This window comes from Carassius carassius, chromosome 27, assembly GCF_963082965.1.
Source record: "Carassius carassius chromosome 27, fCarCar2.1, whole genome shotgun sequence".
Classification (NCBI taxonomy): domain Eukaryota; kingdom Metazoa; phylum Chordata; class Actinopteri; order Cypriniformes; family Cyprinidae; genus Carassius; species Carassius carassius.
Genome location: NC_081781.1, coordinates 21199242 through 21225775, shown reverse-complemented (window position 1 = coordinate 21225775; position 26534 = coordinate 21199242). Strand labels below are relative to the sequence as shown.

The 26534-nt window shown below is 39.2% G+C and overlaps 2 protein-coding genes across 4 annotated transcripts in view; one reads left to right on the top strand and one right to left on the bottom strand.

The window, feature by feature from the left end:
• Positions 1-26534, top strand: part of ralgps2 (Ral GEF with PH domain and SH3 binding motif 2) — a 76566-nt gene that overhangs the window by 34200 nt on the left and 15832 nt on the right. The gene's annotated exons all lie outside the window — the stretch shown is intronic.
• Positions 2576-25821, bottom strand: angptl1a (angiopoietin-like 1a). 2 transcript variants are annotated; one of them, XM_059513117.1, is made up of 5 exons: positions 25489-25821; positions 10636-11513; positions 6278-6471; positions 3939-4209; positions 2576-3743 (listed from the first exon to the last, which is right to left on the bottom strand). In XM_059513117.1, exons 2-5 carry the CDS (start codon positions 11423-11425, stop codon positions 3556-3558), a joined length of 1443 nt encoding a protein of 480 aa, XP_059369100.1. In that variant the 5' UTR covers positions 11426-11513; positions 25489-25821; the 3' UTR covers positions 2576-3555. The 2 variants fall into 2 exon arrangements, with proteins under 2 accessions (XP_059369100.1, XP_059369099.1); XM_059513116.1 differs by having other exon boundaries at positions 25505-25821.

Below are 26534 nucleotides of genomic sequence, written 5' to 3'. Positions count from 1 at the left end.
GTCTATTGAGTGGAAGATGAGGTAAAGGATCGGGTCAGTGTCCAAATGGTTTGTCTGTTTTGTAATAACAGGATTTCCCTACTGAAAACACTGGGTTAGACTGAAACTTCCAGCTGGATGCACATTGGTGTGTGTGTATGTGTGTGTGGAGTGTCACTCTGGAGTGTGTGTAAATTTCTCCTGATGCAATCTGACACGGCTTCATATTGGTAATATCTGGCAACAAATGACTGATAAATACATTTAAATAATGTTGTATTAATTTAAAAAATGCAGTTTGGGTTAAGGTTAGTTTGCAGTGTTCATAATTGACATTAAAAAAAAAAGCAGACAGCTGTGGTCTTCATTTGGATAAGTAGCTGTGTGTGTGTAATCTGACCTTCCTCGGCTAAACTGTTGTAATATCTTTGTTTTCCTTTGGATAGGATGCTGACAGGTACTCCGTTCTCCCACTGGCAACCAACAACCACAACACACACACACACACACGTAGTGCCAGCACCCCCTGCAGAGACACTGTCTGGAACTCCTATCAACCCACATACTGCAAAGTTGACATGGGATTATCTGATACTGTTGGAGACTTTTTAACATTGATCTAGTAAGGAAAATAGCATTGAATGCATTATTTAAGTTGTATTATTTAAGAATAAATCCTAATAACTATAGTAATACCCTTTCATAATAATTATATGTCTGTTCAGGACCTGTTTTCACTGGTACAGTTGTGAATCAGTTGTAAAATTTGAAAAACATTTTAGGAATAAATAAATAAAGTGATTGATCACATAAAAATATATATATTTTTAAATAAACTTTTATTTTTATATTTCCAGTTTTCAATTTAATTTGTAGAATTTTTAGTTATGAAAAAAATCTCTCAACTAATTGAATAAATATGATTAATCACATCAAAATAAAATTGGATTGGATTGATGGTGTTTTAGTATGATTTTTGTACAATTAATATTAATATATTATTTTTATCATTTTAAAGTTGATATAATGATGATAACCATGAACTGGATCAAGCTCAATCATGACCAGAATTTATATGGCATGATTCATTGAATCCTTTTGTGAAGAATCATTGTCTGTGCAATGGCCTTTCAGAAGCTAACAGCCTGTGCGTGACGTGCCAAAACTTAAATTTACCACTTTCACAGCTGATGATTTTAGCGGTCATCAGTCTCTATCCAACAAAAGCTTTTACGAGACAAAAAAACAAGTTTATGGCCGGATTGTGACTGCACTCATCGTCTGAGTTTGAGTATTTACTATAATGTGCCACGTGCGTGAAAGTGTGAAGCCTGTGATCTGTGTCTCATGAATGCTGGGAAACAGACGGAAGCTCTTTAGAAGAACGTGTTCGTGTGCAGGCCGCTCACAAAACTTTATCTGCCTGTGTCTTTCTCTCCTCTATGTGTTCTTGTTCTCCCGAAAGAATTAGATGCTTCGCTGTGAGTGATCGAGGACGTTTTGAAAGATAGTCCCGTTGGGGAAGCCGGGAACAGGGAGGCATAACTTTTATGAAATACACTTTTGTGGAGCTGTAACCTAAGCACTTTATATGGAAGGAATGTCTTGCTCTTTTGTCTCCATCTCTCTCTCTCCCTCCCTCTGGATCCCTCTCTTTCTCTTTTTCTCTCGTCCCGGTCTCTCTTGCCTCCATTCGTGACTGGACGGCAGAAATGTGTTTTTCATTGTCTCTATGTGCTGTAGTCCTCCCATTTTCACATCTCTGCATACTTTGGACATGAAATCTCTGTTTCTTTCCGTCTCAGACACTCACTCACTCACTCACTCACTCACATACTCCTGCTCATATTGCAGAAAAATCGGTTGTGTAATTAAAAAAACAGCTGTGACTTCATATATACTGTCCAAAAAAGTTTAACTCAGACTTTTGGACGCTGATTTATTCAGTGTTGGAGCAGTGTTAAGAGTGGATTCAGAGATCATTTACACAAAATCCTAGTTCGTAGTCCGTACCAAAATTACATTCAGGCATAAGTGTGTCTGCCTGCTTTCAATGGAGCCCATCAGAGACTAGAGATGAGTGTGTTTGTGTCTGTATATGCGAATGTTTATGGGGGATGTCTAGCATGAACTCAACAGTTTTACAAAGTTCAAAGTTTTTGTTGTTGTTGTTTTTCTGGTTTTGCATGTGTGTTTGTGAGCAAGTCATTGGTGTAACCAAAAATTGAAGACTGAATGACCAAAAGACAAATCTAAACTGACCCCTTTTATTTTCATAATTATTCAAAAGAAAAAAAGACTTGGTAAAGCCATTTCTAAGTAATTAAAAAGTAATCTCTGGTATTTATAGGCCTTACAGATAAATAGTTATACTTATTTCTTATTAATTTAAAAAAAAATCCACTTTAATTTCTATTCATTTTTTGTGTGGTACAAACAAATAATTTCATATTTAAATTCATTCAATAAAAGGACGCCAATTTAAAATGTAATGATTTGCTAATTTTGCTCTGAAAAAACTGTATCTCTAACATCAATTAAGCTGCACAGGGTATTCAATAATCTTGACAACCATTTTAACAAATTGGTATTTGGTTTGGCTCTGTTATGGTATTTAACATCTACTTTTAAAAATCCACTCAACTCCCAGTAAATGAAATCTAGTTCACTCCTGCATTTTTGTCTAAATATCTTGTTTCAATTAAAAAAAGTCATATTATAAAGAAAATAACACTGAATTGAAGATTTAGTTATGAAAAATGCATTCTTATTGACCTCTAAGATAGATGTTGGGGGACATGTCCTTTTCAGTCCCCATGGTTATTACAACCCTGGAGTCAAACGAAATATTCTCTCTCTGTTGGTAAAAGTATACAAACGTTTGTCAAAAGCACAATGGTACATCATAATAGATGACTAGAGGATTATAACTGTCATAAATACAGATCACTGATATATAAATAACAAATGATTACTGCGGATTGGAGGTGAGTCCTTAAATTAACTCTTACAAAAACGAACAAATATAAAACATAAAGTATATTTACAGACCAACATTACCCCCGAATGCAGATGGGGCCTGGTGAACAGTTCAGCCCAGTGCCAGTCCTTATTGTTAAAGACACACCTCCAAAGCCAGAGGCCAAAATCTGGTTAGTTGCGAAGATCTTTGATTAAAAACCAGTGATTGAGGATTTAATGGCATCAGTCCCCAGGCAGTGAGGAAGAGTTGGAAATAAATGACAGCAGTGAGAAAAAATGTAGGAGTTGGAGAAGAGCAGGAGATGCTGAAGTTGACTGTGTTGTGGTCCAACTTCTAGTTTCTACTAGGCCGTCTTCTCTGCATTGGGATGGACAAAGGACATTGGTGTACAAGTCTGGAGAAACGCATATCCTTCCACTCCTCTTTTTCAGGATTTTTATCAGTGCTGTACAAATGACGACTATACTGTGCTATACATGTCAGTCCTCATAAACATGAATGTGTGATTATAAATAAGTGCTGAAGTGAATTATGAGTACATTCAAGCAATTTAGACTCGGGTTTTGTAAGAGGGTGAGGTCCTGAGGTGAACCTCAATCTATTGGCCGGATCATCATACGGACTGATTTGAGTGAGTAGAACCCTCCTCCATACTCCGCCCAGAAGATCCCATCCTGGAACTTGCTGCGATACACACCGCCAGAGTACCACACACCGTTCAGATTTGTTTGACCACACGCGTTGTACCACCAGCCACCTTTGTGGAAATGAGCGCAGTTGCCTGGCATAGAAGAAGATGGACAAGAGAATGCAGTGAGTTGGAATGATAGAACCCTTTAAAAGCTTTTGATCTTGTTGGGACCGATTCAAACCAGGCAATTCTTACATTCTAAATTCTACCCATCCCTTATAGCTATGGACAGTTTGCCATTTTCTTCAGCAATTGCCCTTTTTTAACTGGCTGTTAGCATCTAACCTGTAAAGGCATCTTTATCCCGGTCAAGCGTTGTGAAGGGTTTTCCATTGTGGCTTGTGAGGGAGTCTCCGGCATTGCCCTGGTAGGTGCCCAGTCTCAGCCTGAAGGCCTCACTGTCAGACTCCAGATGGAAGCTGCTGTACTCTGCGTACACTTTCTTTCCAACCCAGTCCTCCAGCTCCACCAGCAATTTGTAGTCCCCCTGCTTGGCGAGATTATAGATGTTCTCCAAGCCCAGCCAGTGCTCTCCATCTATGTTCCCAAAGCCTTTCTGTGTGGGAGAAGGAGGGAGGGAACGAGAGAAACCGTAATAGAGACAGAGTATGTGACAGAGAAGCTTGATCTTTTCTCCAATAGAAATAGTTCATCTCTTTAGCGTGTTTAGTGGATTTATGTGCATTTCCCCAACTGTGTGCAGGTATTCTAGTTGTTTTCATTTCATTTGTGTCAGTGAGCAGAATTTGAGGTATATTTCTATAGTAGGCCTTCAAATCTGGAGTTACAATTCACTCATCTGGCAAGTGAATAAACTTAGACTAAATCGGTGAAGTCACACTCCCAGGACGGACTTTGCAGGGAACATGAGAGCTACTTTATAAAGGCATAACTGGATTTTTCCACTGATTTCAGCAGTGTACAGGGGAAAATGGTCATTCTCGGTCCATTGCTCTTGGAAAAGGATTGAATTATGCGATTTGCTTCTACAAGCCTCCTATATATCACAGTTTGGTTTCCTGGACTAAAGGTGAAATGTCTTTTTCTGTTCAGAAAACATGTTTTGAAATTCATAGCTTATATTTTTTTAAGCATGTCTTTGTGTTATCTAGTAGTGGAATACAATAATAAGAGCATGCAGTACTATAAATCAATACTGTAACATAGCGTATGATCTACTGCCATGATCTATTTCCATGCACCAGTATTTTCAAACCTCTGGATAAAATTTAATTAAACCAATAATTATTTTCATGTTACTTTGGTAAATGAAAACTAAATTAACTGAAGAAATACACAATTTAAACAAATTTAAAATTGTAATAAATACTGAATTCAAAAGGTGAAAAAAGGGTCAGTTGACAAAGATGAAGGATGTCATTCTGTTTGCCCTAAAAGTCTTTGGTGTTACTTGGTAAATCATTCGCATATGCGACTAAATCTTCACCCTGGCGACTAAATTATGTCTAATATTAGCCAATGGCTAATAAATTCTCAGATTTTACTCGCCAGTGTGTGAGTTGGAGGCTAAGTACAAGTTAAGCGCCGAACACTCTGACTGAGCGCTTCAGAGTTCTTTTATCAAGTGATCTGTGATATTTCTCAGTTCATCTTAATGGACACGCAGTGCACCTGTGTTTGACGTACCGTGAGTTCTAGTGTGAAGGCACACGAGAGAGAGAGAGAGCGCGAGCGAGAGAGTCTTACATTCATGCAGAATTGACGCGCTACATGTACGCGCTAAACAATATTCTTTTGTTATATTTTCCTCTCAAAATAACGGAGTTCCTTAGTACTGGGCGGAACTAATGCGCAAACTGCAATCTCTTTGGCTGGTGCTCACCTACAGAGCAAATCAGTTGGACTTAACGCAGACAACCTGATTAATATTCATGAATCCATTACTGTTCTTATTAGTAGAATTTGTATTATTATTATTATTATTATTATTATTATTATCATCATCTTATCAGTATTATTGTCTTATTTTTTACAGAAACACTGAATGATCAACAAAGCACCACCACCGGCCCTAAATTCAGTTAAAATGTCAATGCATTCATACATGGTTACCAAATTTTAATTATAATTACTAAAGTTCTATCATTAAATAATACTTGATTACCCAGATATCATATTATAATGCTTCACTGACAGTTAAGAGTGTACTTTCAGGTATTTAAAAAGCTGTACCATTTTAAAAACATATGCAGTGTATATATATATATATATATATAGTAAACTAAACTAGTAAACTAAAAAATTTACTAGCAAATGGCGCTTCAATTGACAAGGTGTCCGTAGAGGGTTGCTTGGCCTGACAAGTCTTAACATCCACTGACCTGCAGTAAATTACTGATGGGCTTCACTGGGAATCTCATTACACATTCCATCTATCATACTAATTCACTTACACGACAGGGATGTGGGGCAGTTACAATATGTAAATGCAGACATTGTGGCTGTCTCCCTATTTCCCTGTTTCTTATCAGACGTTTACACTTACTCTACAAAATTTGGATTAACAGTCAGAAAAGAGAGGACTTCCCTGCTAATTGATTGTTGTAGTTTTGCATGTCCATTAGCTTGCAGCATACTCTGGTCAGTGTGTTGTGGGCCTTTACCTTATAATTCTCCCAGTTCCTGAAGAAGTTGACAGAGCCATCTTTTCTTCGCTGAAAAACAGTCCAGCCTCCGTTGTCTAATTTATGTTCACACCAGGCCTGAATCAGTCTATCACTGCCCTCTGCCTTCAACAGATACATCCCACTGGTGCTGTGTCCCGCCTGCCGCACCTGGAAACAGTCTCTGAATGGGCCTAAGGAAGACAGGGAGAAGACTGGGGTTCTCATTCCAGTATATCATATAAGAACCAATGCAGTGACAATGATAATGTCAGTTTGCATTCACATTGTGGCTAGCACATAAATTATTTCAGGTTCTCTTGTAAATTTGCATAATTTTGTGCAGATATGAGTTGTGTTTACTGTATATATGATTACAATTGTGCAGCTCAAGCAGGTCAACTTAAATATTTGAAAGAAAGAAAAAAGCTTGTATTTTAATGTATTGGCCTTTCTCTCATATTGTCATTAGCAGTATTTTTCTCATTTTTGTTATTAACGCCAATAACAAAAAACGCTGCATTTTCGTCAATAATAATAATAAGATTAAAGGCCTGCGGTCTTCTGCCCAGAGTACATTGTCTCCCAGCACTTCAGATCTGACTGAAAGATAAATATCCAGGTCTGTCATGATGGAGTTAACATGCCCAGACACCAGCTCAGGCCTTGTGCGACTCCCTCTTCCTTTGGTTATTTTCCGCTCATTTTTCTTTTTCCTCTTTACTTTTGAGCTTAAGCTAAAATCATTATCAGTCATATAGGGGTGAGCCAGACGTGTAGAGAGGAAGAAAGAGAGATTCCCTTTTGCCAAAGGCCGTTTTGGGCTGTATGGTTGGTGTGTTGTATAAGAGGAGTTTTCCTGTGTTGAGAGGAAGTTCTTCTGTAGCTCTAGCTGTGCTGAAACAGCTGCGTTAAACTAGCCAGGTCCCAGTGTGGCCCTGACCGCCTGTGCATGAATGACAGCCATTGTGCTCATAAAGACAGGCATTGTGCTGGGCGTTTTGAGCGGCAGACATCGGCAGAGTGGGCGTTTTCTCTGCTACGGTCGAGGAGGACCCTCAAACAGACCTGCATCTTAGAGTCATCCAAGACTACTCTCTGAGCAGCTTCAGTTTTTTCAGTAATAATACATCTTCATTGACCTGAAAAAAAAGTAGTACTATACAACCCCAGAGGTTATGAAAGTGTTTTGCTTTGGTCAGCTGCTGTTGTAATTCTCCATGTTCTGGGTGAAATGGGCTACACTGAGCTGTCATTAGTGGTGAGTCATGAGGGAATTGGACCCTATTGAATTGCCTTGGCCACATGAGAGGCTGGACTCTGGAGCTATTTGCTTCAGAAACTTAAAGATTTTATCATTGTTTAAGGTTTGAGTTGAGACTGAAGATCTGCTGGATAAGCAATGGAAATTGTTTATAATGTTGTGTGGGTATGTGGAGAGAAATGATATTGGAGAAAGCTACCAATGGAGGTTGTGTTTGGAGAGGTGATATTTATACATCTACTCAAGGCTTTATCACTAAAGCCTGTAGTCCAAAACCACCATATCACACTCACACATGTCCATTATTTGGCCTGCCAGGTGTGGGGTCTTACAAAAGTGCAACGCTTCTCCTGACAAAGTCAGAATTGTTTTCCATTGTGTTCATGGAGTTAGAGTAATTTATTTTTTCCTCTTAAGACATTAGCTATTTCAAAACCAAGTTAGCTGAGAATCATTAGCTTAGAAACATTCTAATGCCAGTTAAAATTAGTTATGAGAGCTTTAAAAAGCATTTCACATCAGTCATTTATGAGGTTATGTGACCTTAGAATGTACTGTAGCTTCCTTTGTAGGCTATATAAAGGCAGGTAGCTCGATACATTTTGGAACAGGACTGCTGCGCTTGTGTCTTTGTAACTTTACACATAATAAGCATGGTACAACTCTCCCTCAAATTACAAAAATTATAAATTTATTTTAAGTAATAGACATTTCCAATTACACACACATCATTCCCCTTCTGTATTTAATTTGTAGTCCATTGTGTGTGAGGTAAAGTTTTGTTTTATGGTATTGCCTTTTACTGACAGTTACATGCCTATTAAACCTGCCTGTCTTGCAGGGATGTGTTCTTGAAAGTGACTGCATGAATGTGGACCTGAATACAGATACTGAATTTGTCTCGTCTGTCTTATGTCTAATGATTTCATTGTCTGTCATAACAAGTGCTTGCCCCATCGCTGTTTATATTACACTTGCGTTACCAAAGCGATCGGGTCGTAATCGAATGGTTAAACAAAGAGAACCATTCGACCCGATGAGTCATGAATTTGAAGATTATGAATCACCCATGAGTGAACATCATGATTCAGTTCATCTGGAAGAGAAGACAAAAAACAAAAGACAAAGTGTGCAGTGTGCCACATATGCGATTTGAAACTGGCCTACCACAATAGCACATCAAGTTCTAGAAGTAGAATGCCTATAGTATATTGTTGGTGTAAAAAAAAAAAAAACCAAGCTGCCTTTATCCGTTAATCAGTCATTTTACACATGATTAAAATGTAAACTTAATTTGCTTGGAAAATACTTGAGAATATGGCAGTCATAGGAAAACGTACAGTAGCCCAGCCTAATAATAATTTGTCTATATTCAAATAATTGCTCATAACAAACCTGTGTGTTTTTTAGCACTAGTGCAGTGTCCAAGGTTTCCCATACATTGATTTATTGTGGGCCATCAAAACTGACCGCCACAAATAGATTTTCCTAATGGCTTTGACTTTGTTAAACAAACATGAGCACTGCAAGTTTCAAAATCAAAAACCTTCACGGGTGTTTTTATATCACTGTATTTCAGAAGAAAAACTGAGTTTTCAGAAAATTTTCAATGTCATATTCATTCCATCTAGCAAGTAATGCCTGATAAATCAGAGTTTGTGAGCTCAGTGCTGCTTTGTATACAGCCGTTACCGGAGAAACCTCTATTTCCCACTCTCTAATAGTGCCTCCTTCTGCCAGAAAATAATATATATATATATATATATATATATATATATATATATATATATATATATATATAAGGGTGGCGGGGGAGCCACCACAAATAGAGTGTAAGGCTGTGGGAAACACTGCATCTGTTCTCGGAGCATATAAGCCCTCCCCACAGGAGGCAAGCCGCTTCCGGCTCAAGCTGTTCTGTAGTTTATTAAAAATTTATTCATTCTGAATGTGTTGTGTGTCCATATTGCACCAAAATGTGACACTGCAGTCCCTTGGTTCAGCAGCAACACACCCGTCACGCATGAAGTCGATTGGATGAACTTTTCAATGCAAACAGACAGACACAGAGATTCCTGCCTTTATTAGAGAGAAGAATATGTTCAGCCCCTCCCTCCGAAGCTTCGAATATTTGGGTTTGATTACTACCGAAGCTACAAAGCTCAAAAATGGTATTCGGACCAGCCCTATATTCCTGTTTTATGTGTAACGTCACTACTTACTAGGCAGATACATTTTGATGCATTAATGGAGAAGGCATACAGAAGCCCAGTTTAAGCTTAGTCTAAAAGTTCATCCACTTCACTCTTCTCTGACCCTCTTTAATCTTCTTCAGATTTTTCTGGGAGGATTGTGTGGGTGCATGTTTTCACGTGTGGACTTAGGAATCCATGAGCTCATATTTTGTTTTCATGGGCTGCCAGAGAGGATTCTGCAGAAGTGGAATGGAGGATTCTGAGATTTGTCTCAGTAACTTTTGGCATTACAACACTGTGCAGTCTGTTCTCGGCTGTGTCTTCATGCTTTGGAAGGTTAAGGCTCACTGCAACTTTTACAGAAAACATGTAGTACCACCAAGGGAAATGCAACACCTTCAGTGGCACTGCAGATGTACAGTGTTCCAATTGTTATTTTATTTTTCAGAAGAACCTCCTTTGCAGCCGCTATACACCCTTGATGGAAACTTTTGCAGGGCCCACTGTGATACTGGCCCCACAAAGGCTGCTGTTTAACTGTCTGAGGCATTATGCCACCAAGATCTGGACTAAGTAAATGGGAAGTGGGATCTGAACAAGACATGATCTGTCAAATTTGTGCCCACCACATAAGTTACTTTCACATGTGCAGTAACTGCTGGGTTGTTACAACAAAATGTTGTGTTGTTATGGTAACATAGAGAGATACCACATCTCCCCTGAAAGCCTGGCATTGTAACTCCCCTGAGACTGTTAATCCATAGAAACTGTAAGTTTCAAAATGTGTAATTTCTGTTGATGTGGAATTTCTGTAAAAAAGATTGTGAAAATCTAAATGCAAACCTACACTTGTCAAGTTCTTCTACAACTCATTCACCCCCTTGTCCCTGGTCACTTACCATCTGAGGTAAGGGTGCCCTGAGGGGGTGGTGGGATTCCAAGTGGGTCTGGTGTTGGTGCATCCATTCGTGACCCTCTAGGAAAGGCTCTGTTATTGTGGTCTCTCTGAATCTCATTGGTAAAGCGATTGTTGTTTGCTGGAATGTTCTCTGGCACCACCTGCACCAGCGGCGGAACTGCGGGTAGATCTTGGCGCCCATATCCACGAAGACAACGATCCTCCAGGGCGGCGATGAGCACAGATTGGTTGTTTACTGTGGCAGCAAGGCCTGCGAAACGTAGCTCCAGCTCTTTGTAACGGGAGGCCAGTCGTAGCATCTCTGTGGTGACGTTTAGCACACGGTTCTCCAGTAGTGCCAGTTCCAGGGAGTTGTCCCTCTTGCGGATAATTTCATGAAGCAACTGCATATAGAGCTGTGTCACTCGGGAATTCATGTTACGAGACTCTTTGCGCAGAAGCTTCATCTCATTTACCAAGTTCCCATCCACATCCGCCACTAGTTGCAGCATCTCGATCTCCCGCCGCTGCTTGGAAAGGACCTCCCGGACATCAGCAATATCCATACGTGTCACCCGGTCTTTGTCTGGTTCGGGCCCAGTGGCAGAGGCACAGATCGGACCTGTGATCCTCTGCTGAGGCATCATGAAAGTGTAGGAGCACTTCTTGGAGTCATCGGCAGGTGCTCGCCGTTGTCGAGATTGCACTAGTGCCTTTCCTGAGAGGCTTTTGCCGAGCAAGCAGATGGAGAGATAGAGCATAATGCCCATGCACCATGTTATGTCTCTCATTGTTGCTTCTGTTATCACCTCACCTACTTTTCTTCTGTTTATCCTTCTCTTTCTCCACCTCCACACACTGGTAAATCCAATGCTTCACCTATAAAATGAAAGAAAAGCAGCTATCAATTAGCAATCATGTACATTATCAGTGTACCTTTAAAAGCTAAGCTACGTTTAGTTTCACCTTTGTAGACACCACTTTGTATGTCATTTAATAACTTTAAACTTTGCCTCAGAAGGGCCATTTAGATGTCAACCAGAGCCACAAAATGAATTAACCTCAGCAAGAATTTTCTGTTTACTAAGCCAACTAAGGGACTGTGAGAAAGAATCCACATTGTTAACAACTACAAATGAGAAATAAGGAATAGTCACAGAAGGAAAAAGATCAGGATTTTTTTGCCAAGCATGTTCTGGTGTGGATTCCACAGCAGACCTTTACCCAGCAGCTCATGTGGCAAAGTGGATGACCACAAGGGCTGTCACTGGGCCAGAAAAGACCAGCAATAGTGTTTTGTTTCCTTCAGTGTTTTAATGGAATCCTACCATAAAGTATTAGCAGTTCAACATGGTGTACAACCTTTACCCTTGCACTTCTCACAGACACCCTGCTGTGCTATTCAGTCTCGTCTCAGACACTTAAATCAAGGACACATTGGACGCTTCACATCTTCCACTAAAGCATGCCCATATCCAGATGCTACACATCCTCTGCTAACAGTTTATCACTTAAATGATATCATCACCATAGCATTTTATACACCAAACCATCTTTAGCATGGACTATAACCATTTTCCCACCCTTGTACCTCCTGCTCTGTAACTTACTACCCCCTTTACCACCTCTCCAGGGTTCAAGGGATCAAATTCCTAGGAGCTCTAACATCCTGCTGTATATCCCACTCTATAGGGTTCAGTATTTAACAATCTCCCACTCTGAGCACCCCATCATGTCTTCAGTATTTGTCTTATCAGCACTCTCGGTGAGCTGCGTTGGGCTCCTCTAATCCCAGTATCTCCTTTCCATCCATGCTGAGCTCTGCTTTTCATCAATACCTATATGTGGTCTCTAAGGTCCCCCTCCCGGTTTATACAGACACATTTTTCAGTCAGCAATTCTTCCATCTCTGCTGCAAGACCAAAGATGTGTCTGCAGATCCAGTCTAGTTCTGCTTACACTATATAGTGTATAACAAAGGTGAAAATGTCTCTCCGCATCACACAATATTGCCTCCATATTTATATACACCATATTTAATAATGCGTTGCTGACATTTTAATTTGGTAGAGAGTTAAAATAAACAGTGTTACTATGAACCATAAGTACAACATTTGAAATGGACTTTGTATTTGCCTCTCCTCCACAGTTCCTTTATATTATAATTTCCTATTTGTTTGCTTGAAGGTCCTACTGTCTGATTCTAACTGGATGTAGTCAGTAATCTAAAGCTAACCTGAAATGCTTAGGGGTAGGTTTAAAAAAACGACTGACTCTTTCCTCTCAAAGCATAAAGTGAAATGGAAAAGCCACAGTCAAACACAGCATAATCGGTACTGAACTAATCATACACGGTGGAGCAATTTGACACTGCAGGCTACAGACTTTGAGAAATAAGCTGTGTGGAGTGAAGAGATTAGAAAGTGAGAAGAGTGTCAGACAAGGTTTTAAGGAAAATCTGGGCTATGGTGCTGAAAGTGGGTCACATACATGATTGTCCTTCTGCCTGGTCTGCCAAACAAGACACCGGGCCTTGAACCTGACTTCATGGGAAAGGAAGATTTGCTGATTTGTCTTCATTTGTGTCACTTTCTCTCGCTCTCTCTTTCAGGGACCTGACTTACACACCTAATTATCTTTAGCTATCAACAGACACTATGTCAACTAGCTTCCCTCCTGTCATTTTTCACAATCACACAGGAAAAACAATTCAAAATATTTTGGCTTTTGCATAGTAATGGGCAGCTAACATATCCAGAACAGATGTGGGAATGTCGGTCCATGCCAGACCAGAACGGTTCAGGACACAGTGGTTCGGAATGCTAACTTGAGGGATTGAGAGGAAAACTCTTACCTTCTAATTTGCTTATCCCCCCCCCCCCCCCCCCCCCTTCAGTGATAAAATGGACGGCTGCGTTTGTCTCCATTACATAGTCTCTCAACCTTTGACCATTACTATTGAATAGTAATAGATAGCTAAGGTATGTGTTTGCTCATGGCTACATACAAGATGAGAACTATTATACCACAACTCATGAGAAACAAACTATGCTCTTCTTTAACAACATTTTGTGGTTCAAAAACCAGTTTTCAGTTCCTGTAGCTCAGCTGGTAGAGCACTGCACTGCCAATGTCAAGGTCATAGGTTCAATTCCCAGGAAACGCACAATCTGTGTGTATTTTAAAGTGTATATTTGAATATCACTTTGGATAAAGTATGAGTCTGCCAAATGAATAAATGTAAATATTAACATTTTGTCAGCTGTTATAACAGTTTCCAGTATCATTGGTCTGCTTCTCCTCTGAGCTGTCAGAATCAACCCAAGTCTTCACTGGACTCACACTGGAGTTGTCAGTAGCTGGGACAATCAAGCCCCTTTAACACTGCACGTTGGACCCGGCATATTGCCGGAAAATTGCCGGGTCGCCTTCTGTGTGAAAGCAACCATGTCCCGGGATTGATTCCGGCATTGAACCCAGGTCGGGGACCTAGTAACATTGCCGGGTTCAACCCGGGACGAGCGCTGTGTGAACAAAAGCCAGATCTAATGGCGTGTCGAACTGATGACACGCGTTATCGCGCGACTCTTTTACCGGCTGTTTTGAAGGAAGATCAACGTTCGCGACAAAAAAAATATGTGCAAACTAATGACGTAGAGATCAGTTAGTTCCTCACTTTCCGCGCTGACGCCGAGATCGTTTGCTTGCTTCATTGAAAGTATAACGTGCCTAACGTTTTCGACTCGTACATTAGACGCCACGCCCTGATGTCACGTGTTGTTACGGGATCTTTACGGGTTGTGTGTGAAAGCACGCACATATCCCGGGTAATCACTGGCAGTGTGAATGTGCAAAATCTAGCGACCCGGGAACAATTGCCGGAACACTTTAACCATGTATTTGCCGGAATGGCAGTGTGAAAGGGGCTTCAGTTAGCTATCAAGCTCAGGTTAATGTAAATAGTTTTTAAATTTGGCTTTTGTCAACTTTGGTCTTGATTTGGCTGAGGCGTAGTATCACCACTGCTACTATGGTGATCCCAGAGGCTCCCTATCCTTCCCCCAACCATCTGAGTCATACATCTCCACACTCTATACAATCAACCCACTGTTCCCGTGATCCATCTCATCATCCTCTGTAGCTTTGATGTTCTGTATGGACAGCTGTGACCCTCTACTGTTCCAGCCAATTGGCTCTTCATGTGATGTTAGTAGCCATAATTCACAGAGCTTCCAGAACGGCCTCCAGACTGTTCCGATACCCTTGGGTTCCTCGGGTGCTTTTATGAAGTCAGTATAAGTGTTATGATGTCACTAGCCAGTATGGCACATGAACATTAAATCCGCTTTCTTGTTTTCATTGGGTTTAACTATGCTATATCAGTCATGGTGGCTGCCAAAGGCTAAGTCCCAGCAGTTCCTCTGCATTAGGAAGAATTTAGAAGCTGTTCAATGAACATCATCTGTTTAAAAAGGCGAGGCGCAGAAGTTATCAGTGGAAAGATCTTATGATGTGCTTTAAAAGTTTAACAACTTATAACTTGACATGCAGTCTTAAAAACTGTTCATGCGCAAGACCTCACACAACAGGCAGAGTTGTCAACTCATTTTTACTCAGTTAAAAACGGAAAATCAAGACATGTTCTTTCATCCAGCTGTGCTTTTTGGATTTCTTTGGAAATATGTACTAGATTGATGTATGTGACACTGCAACAAGTCTTACAACTTTTTCAGCATCTATCAGTCCCTAGTTTAAGACATGGTGTCAAGTAAAAAGATTTTGAACTTTTAAAAATACACAAAATACAAAAAATAAAAAGTTTTTATTATAGTATTTATATGTATGTTTGTTTTTGTTTATTTATTTAAAAAAAGAAGCCTTACATGTTCACCAAGGCTGCATTTATTTGATAAAAAATATAGCAAAGCAGTATTATTGTGAAAATTATCACAATTGAAAATAAATGTTTTCTATTTTAATGTTTTAAAACGTGATTATTCCAGTAATGGCAAAGCTGAATTTTCAGCATTTCAGTATCACATAATTATAATTGTAATAATAATTGCTAATTGTAATAATGTTTCACAATATGTTTTTTTTTTTTACTGTATTTTTCATCCAATAAAGCAGCCTAGGAGAACTGAAGAGAAAAAAAAATGACACACTTTTGACCACTAATGTATATCTACACACTTCGGTCCAATTGCACTCCTAATGCCTTTAAACCACAATAACACATACTGTGTAAACAGCCCTATAGAATATCATTATGGAAACTGCTGAACAAACAAAACAAAGAAATCCTGAGTCCTGTTTTTGTCTACTCGGCTATCCATCTTGAAAATACCCAGAAGAAGGGTATTTGCCTGGACACATTTGTTTTAGTGATAAAGTCTCACTTATTCCATATTTTTACAGAGTGCTGCCAAAATCCTTTATTCCTCAAGAGTATTTTTGAGAAGCTCAGTTTAGAGAAGAGGGATAGCTACTGAGTTTTGTTTATACTTGTGTCTTGGAAGCCAGTTTTGCCAATTCTCTCTCACTCTCTTTTTATTGCTCCTCCTTTGCAATTTATACGTGATCACTATCTCATCTAATGTACTTAATGTCTTTACAGTAAGTGTCATTTGTAGTTCCAGCATGTAGACCTGAAGATCCCAGCATGGCCCCTTCATGTCTGGCCTTTTTAACAACACACCATAGAACTAATGCTGACATCAGCATCTGTTTTGTTGCATTTATGGCTTTGGCTTTCTGAATATGCATGTAGAGAATGAAAAGACTCTTTAAGAGCCAAACTATTCCTGGTCCATTCATCTAATCATCCAGTCAGTCATTTAAAGTTTTAATGGATAATTTCACAATGGCAAACGCTGCTCTCTGGCTGGACTGCTTTTGTGTGGCATGATTTTGTGGGCTACCAGGAGCTGTTTTTCCTTGGCTGTACTGGGGTCGGATCTGAGCTCAAGTCATTAGCTCATTGCCTCTCTCTTCGTTTTGCGCCCAGCTCTTCATTTCAGCCGGTGCTGTCTGGCATGAGATTATTTTGACTTCCTCTGAAGTGAGTTAAAGAGTTTGAGCTCTTTTTCTTTTTGGGGTTTTTGCCCAAGTGTCTTTGATTTCAGCATTTAACTATTTTTTTTTTAAAGGATCTGGTCAGCTGTTTCATGTCAAACTTTGATTGGGCAGTTAAGACTAGCGCTTAGCTAGAAACCAGCCGGTAATATAAGGTGTTTTGTTTAGGGTGTTTGCACTCTTGTTGAGAAAGCTTTGATATGGGACCATAAAGTCCTGTATTTTTCTTGCAAAGTTTATTAGACAGAAAGCTGAGTGTCAGTTTGGGAAGTTTTATGAGAGAAAAGGTTATTGCTGGAAAGTTTAGACAAGGATATGAAGCGACTAAAATGTTGTTCTCCTTGGTGATTGACAAGGCAGCAGGGCAAGACTTAGAGTGCGAAATGCTTGTAAAGATTTTTTATTTTATTTGTAAAGCAAATAAATCCCAAGACAAACAAAATGGTTTTTAAATTAAGCATGTTGTGACTGATTTTACCTAAATCATTTTCCAGGGCAATTTCCTATTTACATCCTAATGAATGAGGTTGTTTATGCAAGCAGGTCAATTTGAAGTTTATATGATTAGTCATTGAACTATGAAAGAAATAAGATCCGAGCTAGTCAACCCAACAACTAGCTCCATAAAATTTTAAGAGATGAGTCTCCATGAGTCAACAAGATGTTTAATTTAAACACTGCAGTTACATTGGCAGATAGTGGTCCACAACAAACCAAGCATTTGTTTGATATTGGAAAGAGGACTCATAAAAACTGATCTAAAAAGCCAGACAACCTCAATCCTACCTGGCACATCTCATCAGCCATATCTGCAGCTTTCTACATACATTTACACACACACACACACACACACACACACACACACACACACACGCACACACACATTTAAACACGTCTGCCATTTGATCTTAAACTATAGTGAAAGGTAGTTGTATTGAATTTATCTGTTTTTCTTGAAAGAGAATGTATTTCCCATTTTAATCTAGAATTCCACATCTGGCTGTCAGACTTTCCCGAGATGACGGCTGTAAACACATAGACACACTTCAGAAATATTCCATAATGAGAGAGAAAAAAAGACAAAAGAGGAAAACAACATGAGGAATGGGCAGAAGGGAACAGCAGTTAGGGTGACAGATGGACAAATGAGGGACCGTAATGAATTTGTTAGGTTGCGGAGACAGAACAGCTGGAATCAGAAGCTTCGAGAGTAAACAGTCTGAAGAGAATTCTCATTCTGCTGTTGTTCTTGACATTTCTACTATTGGAAAAAAATGAGAAAAAGATTACTACACAAACAGCAGCTTTCTGTTATTATCTTGAGTCTGTACAAGAAATGTGTCACACACAGATCCGGTTTTCAGCATGGTATTAATTTGTTGCGTCGCTCATATTTTGAGATCAGAAAACCAGAAACTGTAAACTTATCACACACTTATTCAATAAGGAAGTGCTGACAAAATTAGAAAAATTGAAGAAGAGCATAAGAGCAAGGTAGGAGGGAAAAGAGGACTTAGGAGATTGGAAAACATGCCCCAAGTTGCGTTTCGATTCCTTCCATCCCAGAGAAATTAATTTTGGCAGAATGGAGACCAACAGGGCATGATGTAATAAATTTATGAAGTGAGATCTGGGCATGTGGGAAATTTAATTGATTTTGGAACCCACAGTTAATGAAAAGAGAGAGCAGAAAATAGAAGCAGTATTGTCCTAGAGAATGCAGCTTTTCACCGAACGTGGTTTGGAAGGCTCAGGCCTCTGTCCTCATTGCCACCCACAAGCCCTTTTTGAAGCCTCTCAGAAGCTTTATTACTCTCAAAACCTGCTTAATGTGTGGGAACATGCACGTCATGAGAGACAGAGCAGAACTTTTTCTCTAGTTTGCTTGTTTAAAGCTAAATCAGCCGTGAGGGATGGTGATTTGAAATTATATGAAGATCAGAGCTGTCAAAAGGTGTCAAGATTGTAGATCTGCACAAGACTTGAATGGGCTACAAGACCATCAGCAAGAAGCTTGGTGAGAAGGAGACAACTGTTGGTGCAATTATTTGGAAATGGAAGAAATACAAAATAACCATAATCAGCCTTGATCTGGAGCTCCATGCAAGATCATGGGGTAAGGATGACCTTGAGAATGGTGAAGGATCAGCCCAGAACTACACAGGAGGAGCTAATGATAATGATTAATTATCTTAAGGCATCTTAAGGCAGTTGGGACCACAAGCAAAACATTGGTTTCACACTATGCCGCAATGGACTGAAATTCTGCACAACCTGCAAAGTCCCCATGCTCAAGAAGGCACATGTACAGGCCCGTTTAAAGTTAGCAGAAGAACATCTAAATGATTCAGAGAAGGCTTGGGAGAAAGTGCTGTGGAGAGATGAGACCAAAATTGAGCTCTTTGGCATTAACTCGACTTGCCGTGTTTGGAGGGAGAGAAATGTGACTGTGGCCCCAAGAACACCATCCCTACATTCAAGCACAAGGTGGAAAGATAATGCTTTGGGGCTGTTTTTACGCTAAGGGTACTGGATGATTTCACTGCATATAGGGGCAAATGGACGGGGCCATTTACTGTAAAATCTTGGACGAGGCTGGTGAAATCTGGTGACAACTACAAAAAAGATGTTTTACCTCTGTGCTTGCCAACAAGGGCTTCTGCACAAAGTAGTAAGGCTACCTTTACACGCACAATGATGAAGTTAAAAAATGAAAAGTTTTTCCCTTGCATTTTTAAAAAGTTTCACGTATACATGACAACATTTTCAAAACTATTTGCATTTCCACATATCTGCAAAAAGCCATAAATGCTGTATTACTCAAGTCAGGCCACTAGCGCTTTCACCTTGTTAGTAAACAGTACCTGTAGGGAAGTGATGATTATCTGTTGTATATAATGCGTTGCCGCTGTTGGTTGTAATATTGAAGTAAATCCACACTTTGCTGAAGAAGCGTTAGCAAACTCTTGAGCAGCAACAACAGTACCACGTACTCCGCCATTTTAGTGTGTTTGTTGCCGCTTGCCTTTAAAATCGACACGTACATGTCTACATAACTTACATGTACTACACATGTGCATGACGTCACCATTTTCAAAGATTCCCATTTTAAGTGTTTACACAAACGATAATGGTGGCATTTTCAAAAACATGCACTTTGAAACCCGTTTTCAAAAATATGTGTTTTTAGTCACCAAAGCACCATTGTCATGTAAATGAACAGGCAAAACGCATAAAACGTTTACTGTTTTTGGCTGATGTTTTACATGTTTTGCTTGGGGATCAAATACTAATTTCATTAAATACAATGCAAATCAATTTCTAACCTTTATATAATGTGTTTTTTTTTTCGGGATTTTGTGGTTGATATTCTGTCTCTACAGTCGTGGCCAAAAGTTTAGAGAATTACATAAATATTAGTATTTATCTATAAAAAGTTTGCTGCTAAACTGCTTTTAGATCTTTGTTTCAGTTGTTTCTGTGATGTACTGAAATATAATTACAAGCACTTCATACGTTTCAAAGGCTTTTATCGACAATTACATGACATTTATGCAAAGAGTCAGTATTTGCAGTGTTGGCCCTTCTTTTTCAGGACCTCTGCAATTCGACTGGGCATGCTCTCAATCAACTTCTGGGCCAAGTCCTGACTGATAGCAACCCATTCTTTCATAATCACTTCTTGGAGTTTGTCAGAATTAGTGGGTTTTTGTTTGTCCACCCGCCTCTTGAGGATTGACCACAAGTTCTCAATGGGATTAAGATCTGGGGAGTTTCCATGCCATGGACCCAAAATTTCAACATTCTAGTCCCCGAGCCACTTAGTTATCACTTTTGCCTTATGGCACGGTGCTCCATCGTGCTAGAAAATGCATTGTTCTTCACCAAACTGTTGCTGGAAGAAGTTGGTGTTGGAGGGTGTTTTGGTACCATTCTTTATTCATGGCTGTGTTTTTGGGCAGAATTGTGAGTGAGCCCACTCCCTTGGATGAGAAGCAACCCCACACATGAATGGTGTCAGGATGCTTTACTGTTGGCATGACACAGGACTGATGGTAGCACTCACCTTTTCTTCTCCAGACAAGCCTTTTTCCAGATGCCCCAAACAATCGGAAAGGGGCTTCATCGGAGAATATGACTTTGCCTCAGTCCTCAGCAGTCCATTCACTATACTTTCTGCAGAAGATCAATCTGTCCCTGATGTTTTTTTTGGAGAGAAGTGGCTTCTTTGCTGCCCTTCTTGACACCAGGCCATCTTCCAAAAGTCTTGGCCTCACTGTGTGTGCAGATGCGCTCACACCTGCCTGCTGCCATTCCTGAGCAAGCTCTGCACTGGTGGCACTCCGATCCTGCAGCTGAATCCTCTTTAGGAGACGATCCTGGTGCTTGCTGGACTTTCTTGGACGCCCTGAAGCCTTCTTTACAAGAATTGAACCTCTTTCCTTGAAGTTCTTGATGATCCTATAAATTGTTGATTTAGGTGCAATCTTAGTAGCCACAATATCCTTGCCTGTGAAGCCATTTTACGCAATGATGGCTGCACGCGTTTCTTTGCAGGTCACCATGGTTAACAATGGAAGAACAATGATTTCGAGCATCATCCTCCTTTTAACATGTCAAGTCTGCCATTCTAACCCAATCAGCCTGACATAATGATCTCCAGCCTTGTGCTCGTCAACATTCTCACCTGAGTTAACAAGACGATTATTGAAATGATCTCAGCAGGTCCTTTAATGACAGCAATGTTTTTTTGGGATTAAGTTAATTTTCATGGCTAAGAAGGACTATGCAATTCATCTGATCACTCTTCATAACATTCTGGAGTATATGCATATTGCTATTATAAAAACTTAAGCAGCAACTTCCAATTTCCAATATTTATGTAATTCTCAAAACTTTTGGCCACGACTGTATATGTTAAGATAAAGCTACCATAAAAATGACAGACCCTTCATTTCTTTGTAAGTGGGCGAACTTACAAAATTAGCAGGGGATCAAATAATATTTTCCCCACTGTGTGTGTGTGTGTGTGTATGTATATGTATATATATGTGTTTGTGTGTGTGTGTATATATGTATATATATGTGTGTGTGTGTGTGTGTGTGTGTTAGGAATTCTAAATTTTTTAAATATCTTTTTTATGAGTCACACCACATGACATTTAACTATGCTTTACTAAACTTGTCTTAACATTAAAAGATCAGATTTTCTAATACTTTAAAATACTTATTGACCTTTTTTTCTGCATGTTGATTGCACCACGTGATTTCTATCAAAATGCATTTTGATGACCCTTAGTTGAACACAGCAGTGAAGTAACATTACTAGCAACCAAAAGTCAGACTCTGTGACCTTCAACAAGCATACAAACCATCCCACTTTCCAGCAACCCTGTTTCTTTGTCTCTTCTTTCCAGCAAATCTGTAGCATCTCTGTGCGTGCAAATAAGCCCACATATTACCAAAGAAGCATTTGCAGATGCTAGAAAATCATTACCTGTTTCAGCCTGAAGAGAGAATTACTGCAGCTGAACAGATTAATGAGTACTTTTTCCTACAAAGCTTTATGGGAACGTGAATGCAAATTCACTTTATTCCTAAATCTCAAAATTGCTCTCTCTTTTAGCTTGGAATTTTTATAAGGCTCTGTTTAGGTGAATAATTGGGTTAGACGGCAGCAGTTGCAGATGAACTTGTAGGTCAGTCTGGGCTTAGATATATACAGTACAGACCAAAAGTTTGGAAACATTACTATTTTTAATGTTTTTGAAAGAAGTTTCTTCTGCTCATCAAGCCTGCATTTATTTGATCAAAAATACAGAAAAAAAATTGTAATATTGTGATATATTATTACAATTTAAAATAATTGTTTTTAAATGTATTATACTTTAAATTATCATTTATTTCTGTGATGCAAAGCTGAATTTTTAGGATCATTATCACATGACCCTTTAGAAATTATTCTAATATGATGATTCATTATCAAAGTTGGAAACAGTTCTGCTGCTTAATATTTTTTCAGAACATGTGATACTTTTTTAGGATACTTTGATGAATAAAAAGTAAAAAAAAAAAAAAAAGAAGCCATGTTTTTAAAATATAAATATTTTTAATAACAATATACACTACTGGTCAGTAATTTGGGGTCAGTATTTTTTTTCTTTCTTTTTTTTAAATAAAATCAATACTTTTATTCAGCAAGGATGTGTTAAATTGATAAAAAGTGATAGTAAAGAAAATATGTTATTAGAATATATATTATTAGAATTTTTTTTTTTTTAATAAATGCAGTTCTTTTTAACCTTTTATTCATCAAATATATTAGACAGCAGAACTGTTTCCAACACTCATAATAAATCAGAATATTAGAATGATTTCTAAATGATCATGTGATAGACTGGATGTTACATGTGACACTGAAGGCTGGAGTAATGATGCTGAAAATTCAGCTTTTTCATCACAGGAATAAATAATTTTTTAAAGTATATTCAAATAGAAAACTATTATTTTAAGTTGTAATAATATTTCACAATATTACTGTTTTTTTCTGTATTTTTGATCAAATAAATGCAGGCTTGATGAGCAGAAGAAACTTCTTTCAAAAACATTAAAAATAGTAATGTTTCCAAAATTTTGGTCTGTACTGTATATATCAAGCTAATTTTAATTTTTTGTTTTTTTATTGTCAGATGGATGATTGTGGCTCCTTAGATAACAGACAACAGAAAAAGAAGAAAGCCTGAAATCCTAAAAACGTGTATCTGCAAAAAGCCAGAAGTCATCTCTACATGTTTCTAATTACCTTAGTGGCACAGATTAGAACAAGCAATGCTTGTATTTTTCTGTTTTAACCTGTTAAAGGAAGACGATAAACAGAGCGCTCTTAGAAAGAGAAGCAATGTTGGCTCTTATCTGTATTACGTGCAAGGCTGAATTGAAATTCCACTTACTACTTTTTCTTAATCTCCATTTTCTGAAGTTACTTTATCCCAGATGATATTCAAACTTATTTTATAGGACCATTTTAAGATGTGGTGTATATTATTACTTTTAAAGAAAATAAAGTTCAGAAATTCTTCAATTGGCATTGCTGAAATGTTTGCACACACTAATATTTCCTTCATGAAATGCAAATCTAGTTGTAGAATCAGTTACCAAAGGTTCTGCTGCCAGAAATTATTTGAAAATATGCTTGAGAATTCATGTATTGCATTTTCCATTTGATGTTTTTGAAATGAGTGATCTAACAGCCACAAATATCTATCTGGATACGTTTATAGAAGCTCGTGACACATGAACATCGCAGATGAAATTAATCACCAGTACACACAGGAACTGACCATTGGATATGAACAATGCCAGCCTTAGGCCCTTATTTACTCGGCATCACATTCAACTCTCACATCTTCATTTAGGATATTTCATGCACTTTCCAAAATCAGTGTCTTTCTAAAATCGCACTAAATGTTCCTATGTACACAGTTTCATTTTTGGAAGAGACCGGTATTAATGTAATGAGTGTGAAAGACAAAAAGAGTCGTACTGGAAATTTACATGTGCTACAGGTGTACCATGTGCCAAAACTTCAGCACGGAATGTTCTCTGAAGAGTAATGTCGTGGAAATTGGTCCAGGGGCAGCTTCTTTTTCTATAATTGGATTTTAGTGAGCTTAATGACTCTCGGAGGACACATCCGTTTTTCTAACCTTTCACATTTCAGCCATTTGGTTTGGCTTCGTGGTTATATTCATAATGTGTTCACACAGGACACTCGCAGTTTTTCTTGTCACCTGATGCACGTAAAGATCATGTCATCTGCGAACATCCCTTACACAGAAGTGTTAATCATTTTTGTTCTGTTTGTATCTACTGGTGCTGTTCATGTGTGTCTGACAGCAGCAGGGCACTATGGGTAATGGTGTCACAACACACACTAGGTTTTTGATTAGCCTTCTGTAAAATCAGAGAGAAGTGTGTGTGCACAACGTGAGAAAGTAGACATTTCTACATGAGGAAGTGGTTAGCGTAAAACGACCTTCTGTCTTGGAAACAGTTTGCTTTAAAAACCAATATTTTATGAATAGAGTCCCTTATCCCCTACAGAATGGTACATAGACGCTCAGTGGACCAGATTCCCAAGAGCTTTAGCCAGAGAAACCGTGAGCAGCACCAGGCAACCAAGAAACATCTAAAACATTCTACAATAGAATCCACAAACCACAGTCCTCAAAATAAGACTGAATCCACCAAATACAGCTTTCGTAGTACAAGAAAAGCCACAAGACACAACCCACAGAGTAGCCGACACTGTTTTAGGTAGCACAGTGGAAATCTCTGTAAGAGTATCAAGCTCTGAACGTGCTGAGAAAGCAGCTCTTAACCAAGCAAACAAACACACCCATCCATCTCTTTTTGTGAAAAGTAAACAAACATAATAAGAGGTGCAATTCTGGGTAATTATCTGCCTTTGATGTTTGTCCTACTTGCCTGCATTGGATTATGAAGGAACACTGAAGTAATCCAATGCAGACTCTCAGAAGGACCCTTGACCAGACCGCTTGGCCCACCTGTACACTGGCTGAGTGCACAGGGCAGCAGCTGGAGGAATTTGTTCAGAAAAACAAAAACAGAGCAGCGAACGTAGAGGTAGTGACATGTGCCAAAAAAAGACGAAGGAGAACTTCCAGCTGCTGACAGACTGAGAGATGAAGAGTGAAATATCAGAGAAATTACATAAAGAAAAAGCACAAGAAGTGAGTGAAGAACTTGCAACTTTTACCCAGGTGTCTTCTGACCTTTGTTTTCAGTTGGGGTCCAGCAGTCCTTGGCGTCTTCCGTGATTCCTTATTCTCCCAGTGGCTCTCAAAAAGTCCTTAAAGCTGCACACATCTCTTGTATCCCAGGATTTTAAGGCCTCCTCCTCCTCCTCAAAGCTCCTGAGGTATCGGATCCCCAGTGTCCAGGACGCTGCTCAGCCCAGTAGCGAGCTCCTCTCCAAGGGTTCACGGGATCTGGGGCAGTGGCATGGTTTTGGAAGCCTTCAGCTGATTTCTGGAGACTGAGGAACTCTCGGACAGCAACTCTAGTTTTTCACGAAGGTTGGGGGAGGGAGGGGTGGATGGAGGGAATTGGGACCTGATTTTCTTTTTCCTCTCTCTTCCATTTCTCCTTTTTGGAGGGAAGGGCCTAACCCCTCCTCTGATATAACGGGTGCTGAAATAGAGACAGAATAACTCGACCCCTTCTAAAATTTCACCTCCCATCAAATCTTTCATTCTTCAGGGAAGGAGGAGGAGGGGAGAGAGGGATCTCTCTGAACTCAGGGAGAATAGGCTTGCGGTCTATGTGGAGACGGAGAGGACTGCTTTCACTTAGAGCCTAGCAGCATGGGACTCCACCGTTCCTTCCCGTGGTCTCGCTGAACACACATGCTTTCAGCGGTCCTGAGAGGACGGCACAAGTTGAATAGCTAATGGATCTTCCCACGCATGTCTCTAAGGTGTTTGTTTAAAATGGAAGAAGGAAACTGAGGATCATTTGGACCGAGTGTAGAACATGTGTTTGAACAATCTACCCAGTGACACCAGAATGTCCTTCCCTTGTTTTCTTGTGTAAATTCACAAATGTTTGTGTGTTTGGCTCCCATCTAATCGTCAGAAAGGTAGAGATCCTTATAGGGATAGTTCACTCATCTGTGACTAACTGACTTCTATAGAAGTCAAAAGAAAATTTTCAATCAACACAGTGAAAGTCAATGGGGTCCAGTGTTTGTCTGTTTGGACCTCATTGATTTTCAACTTATGGTCAAAAACAGTTGAAATGTTT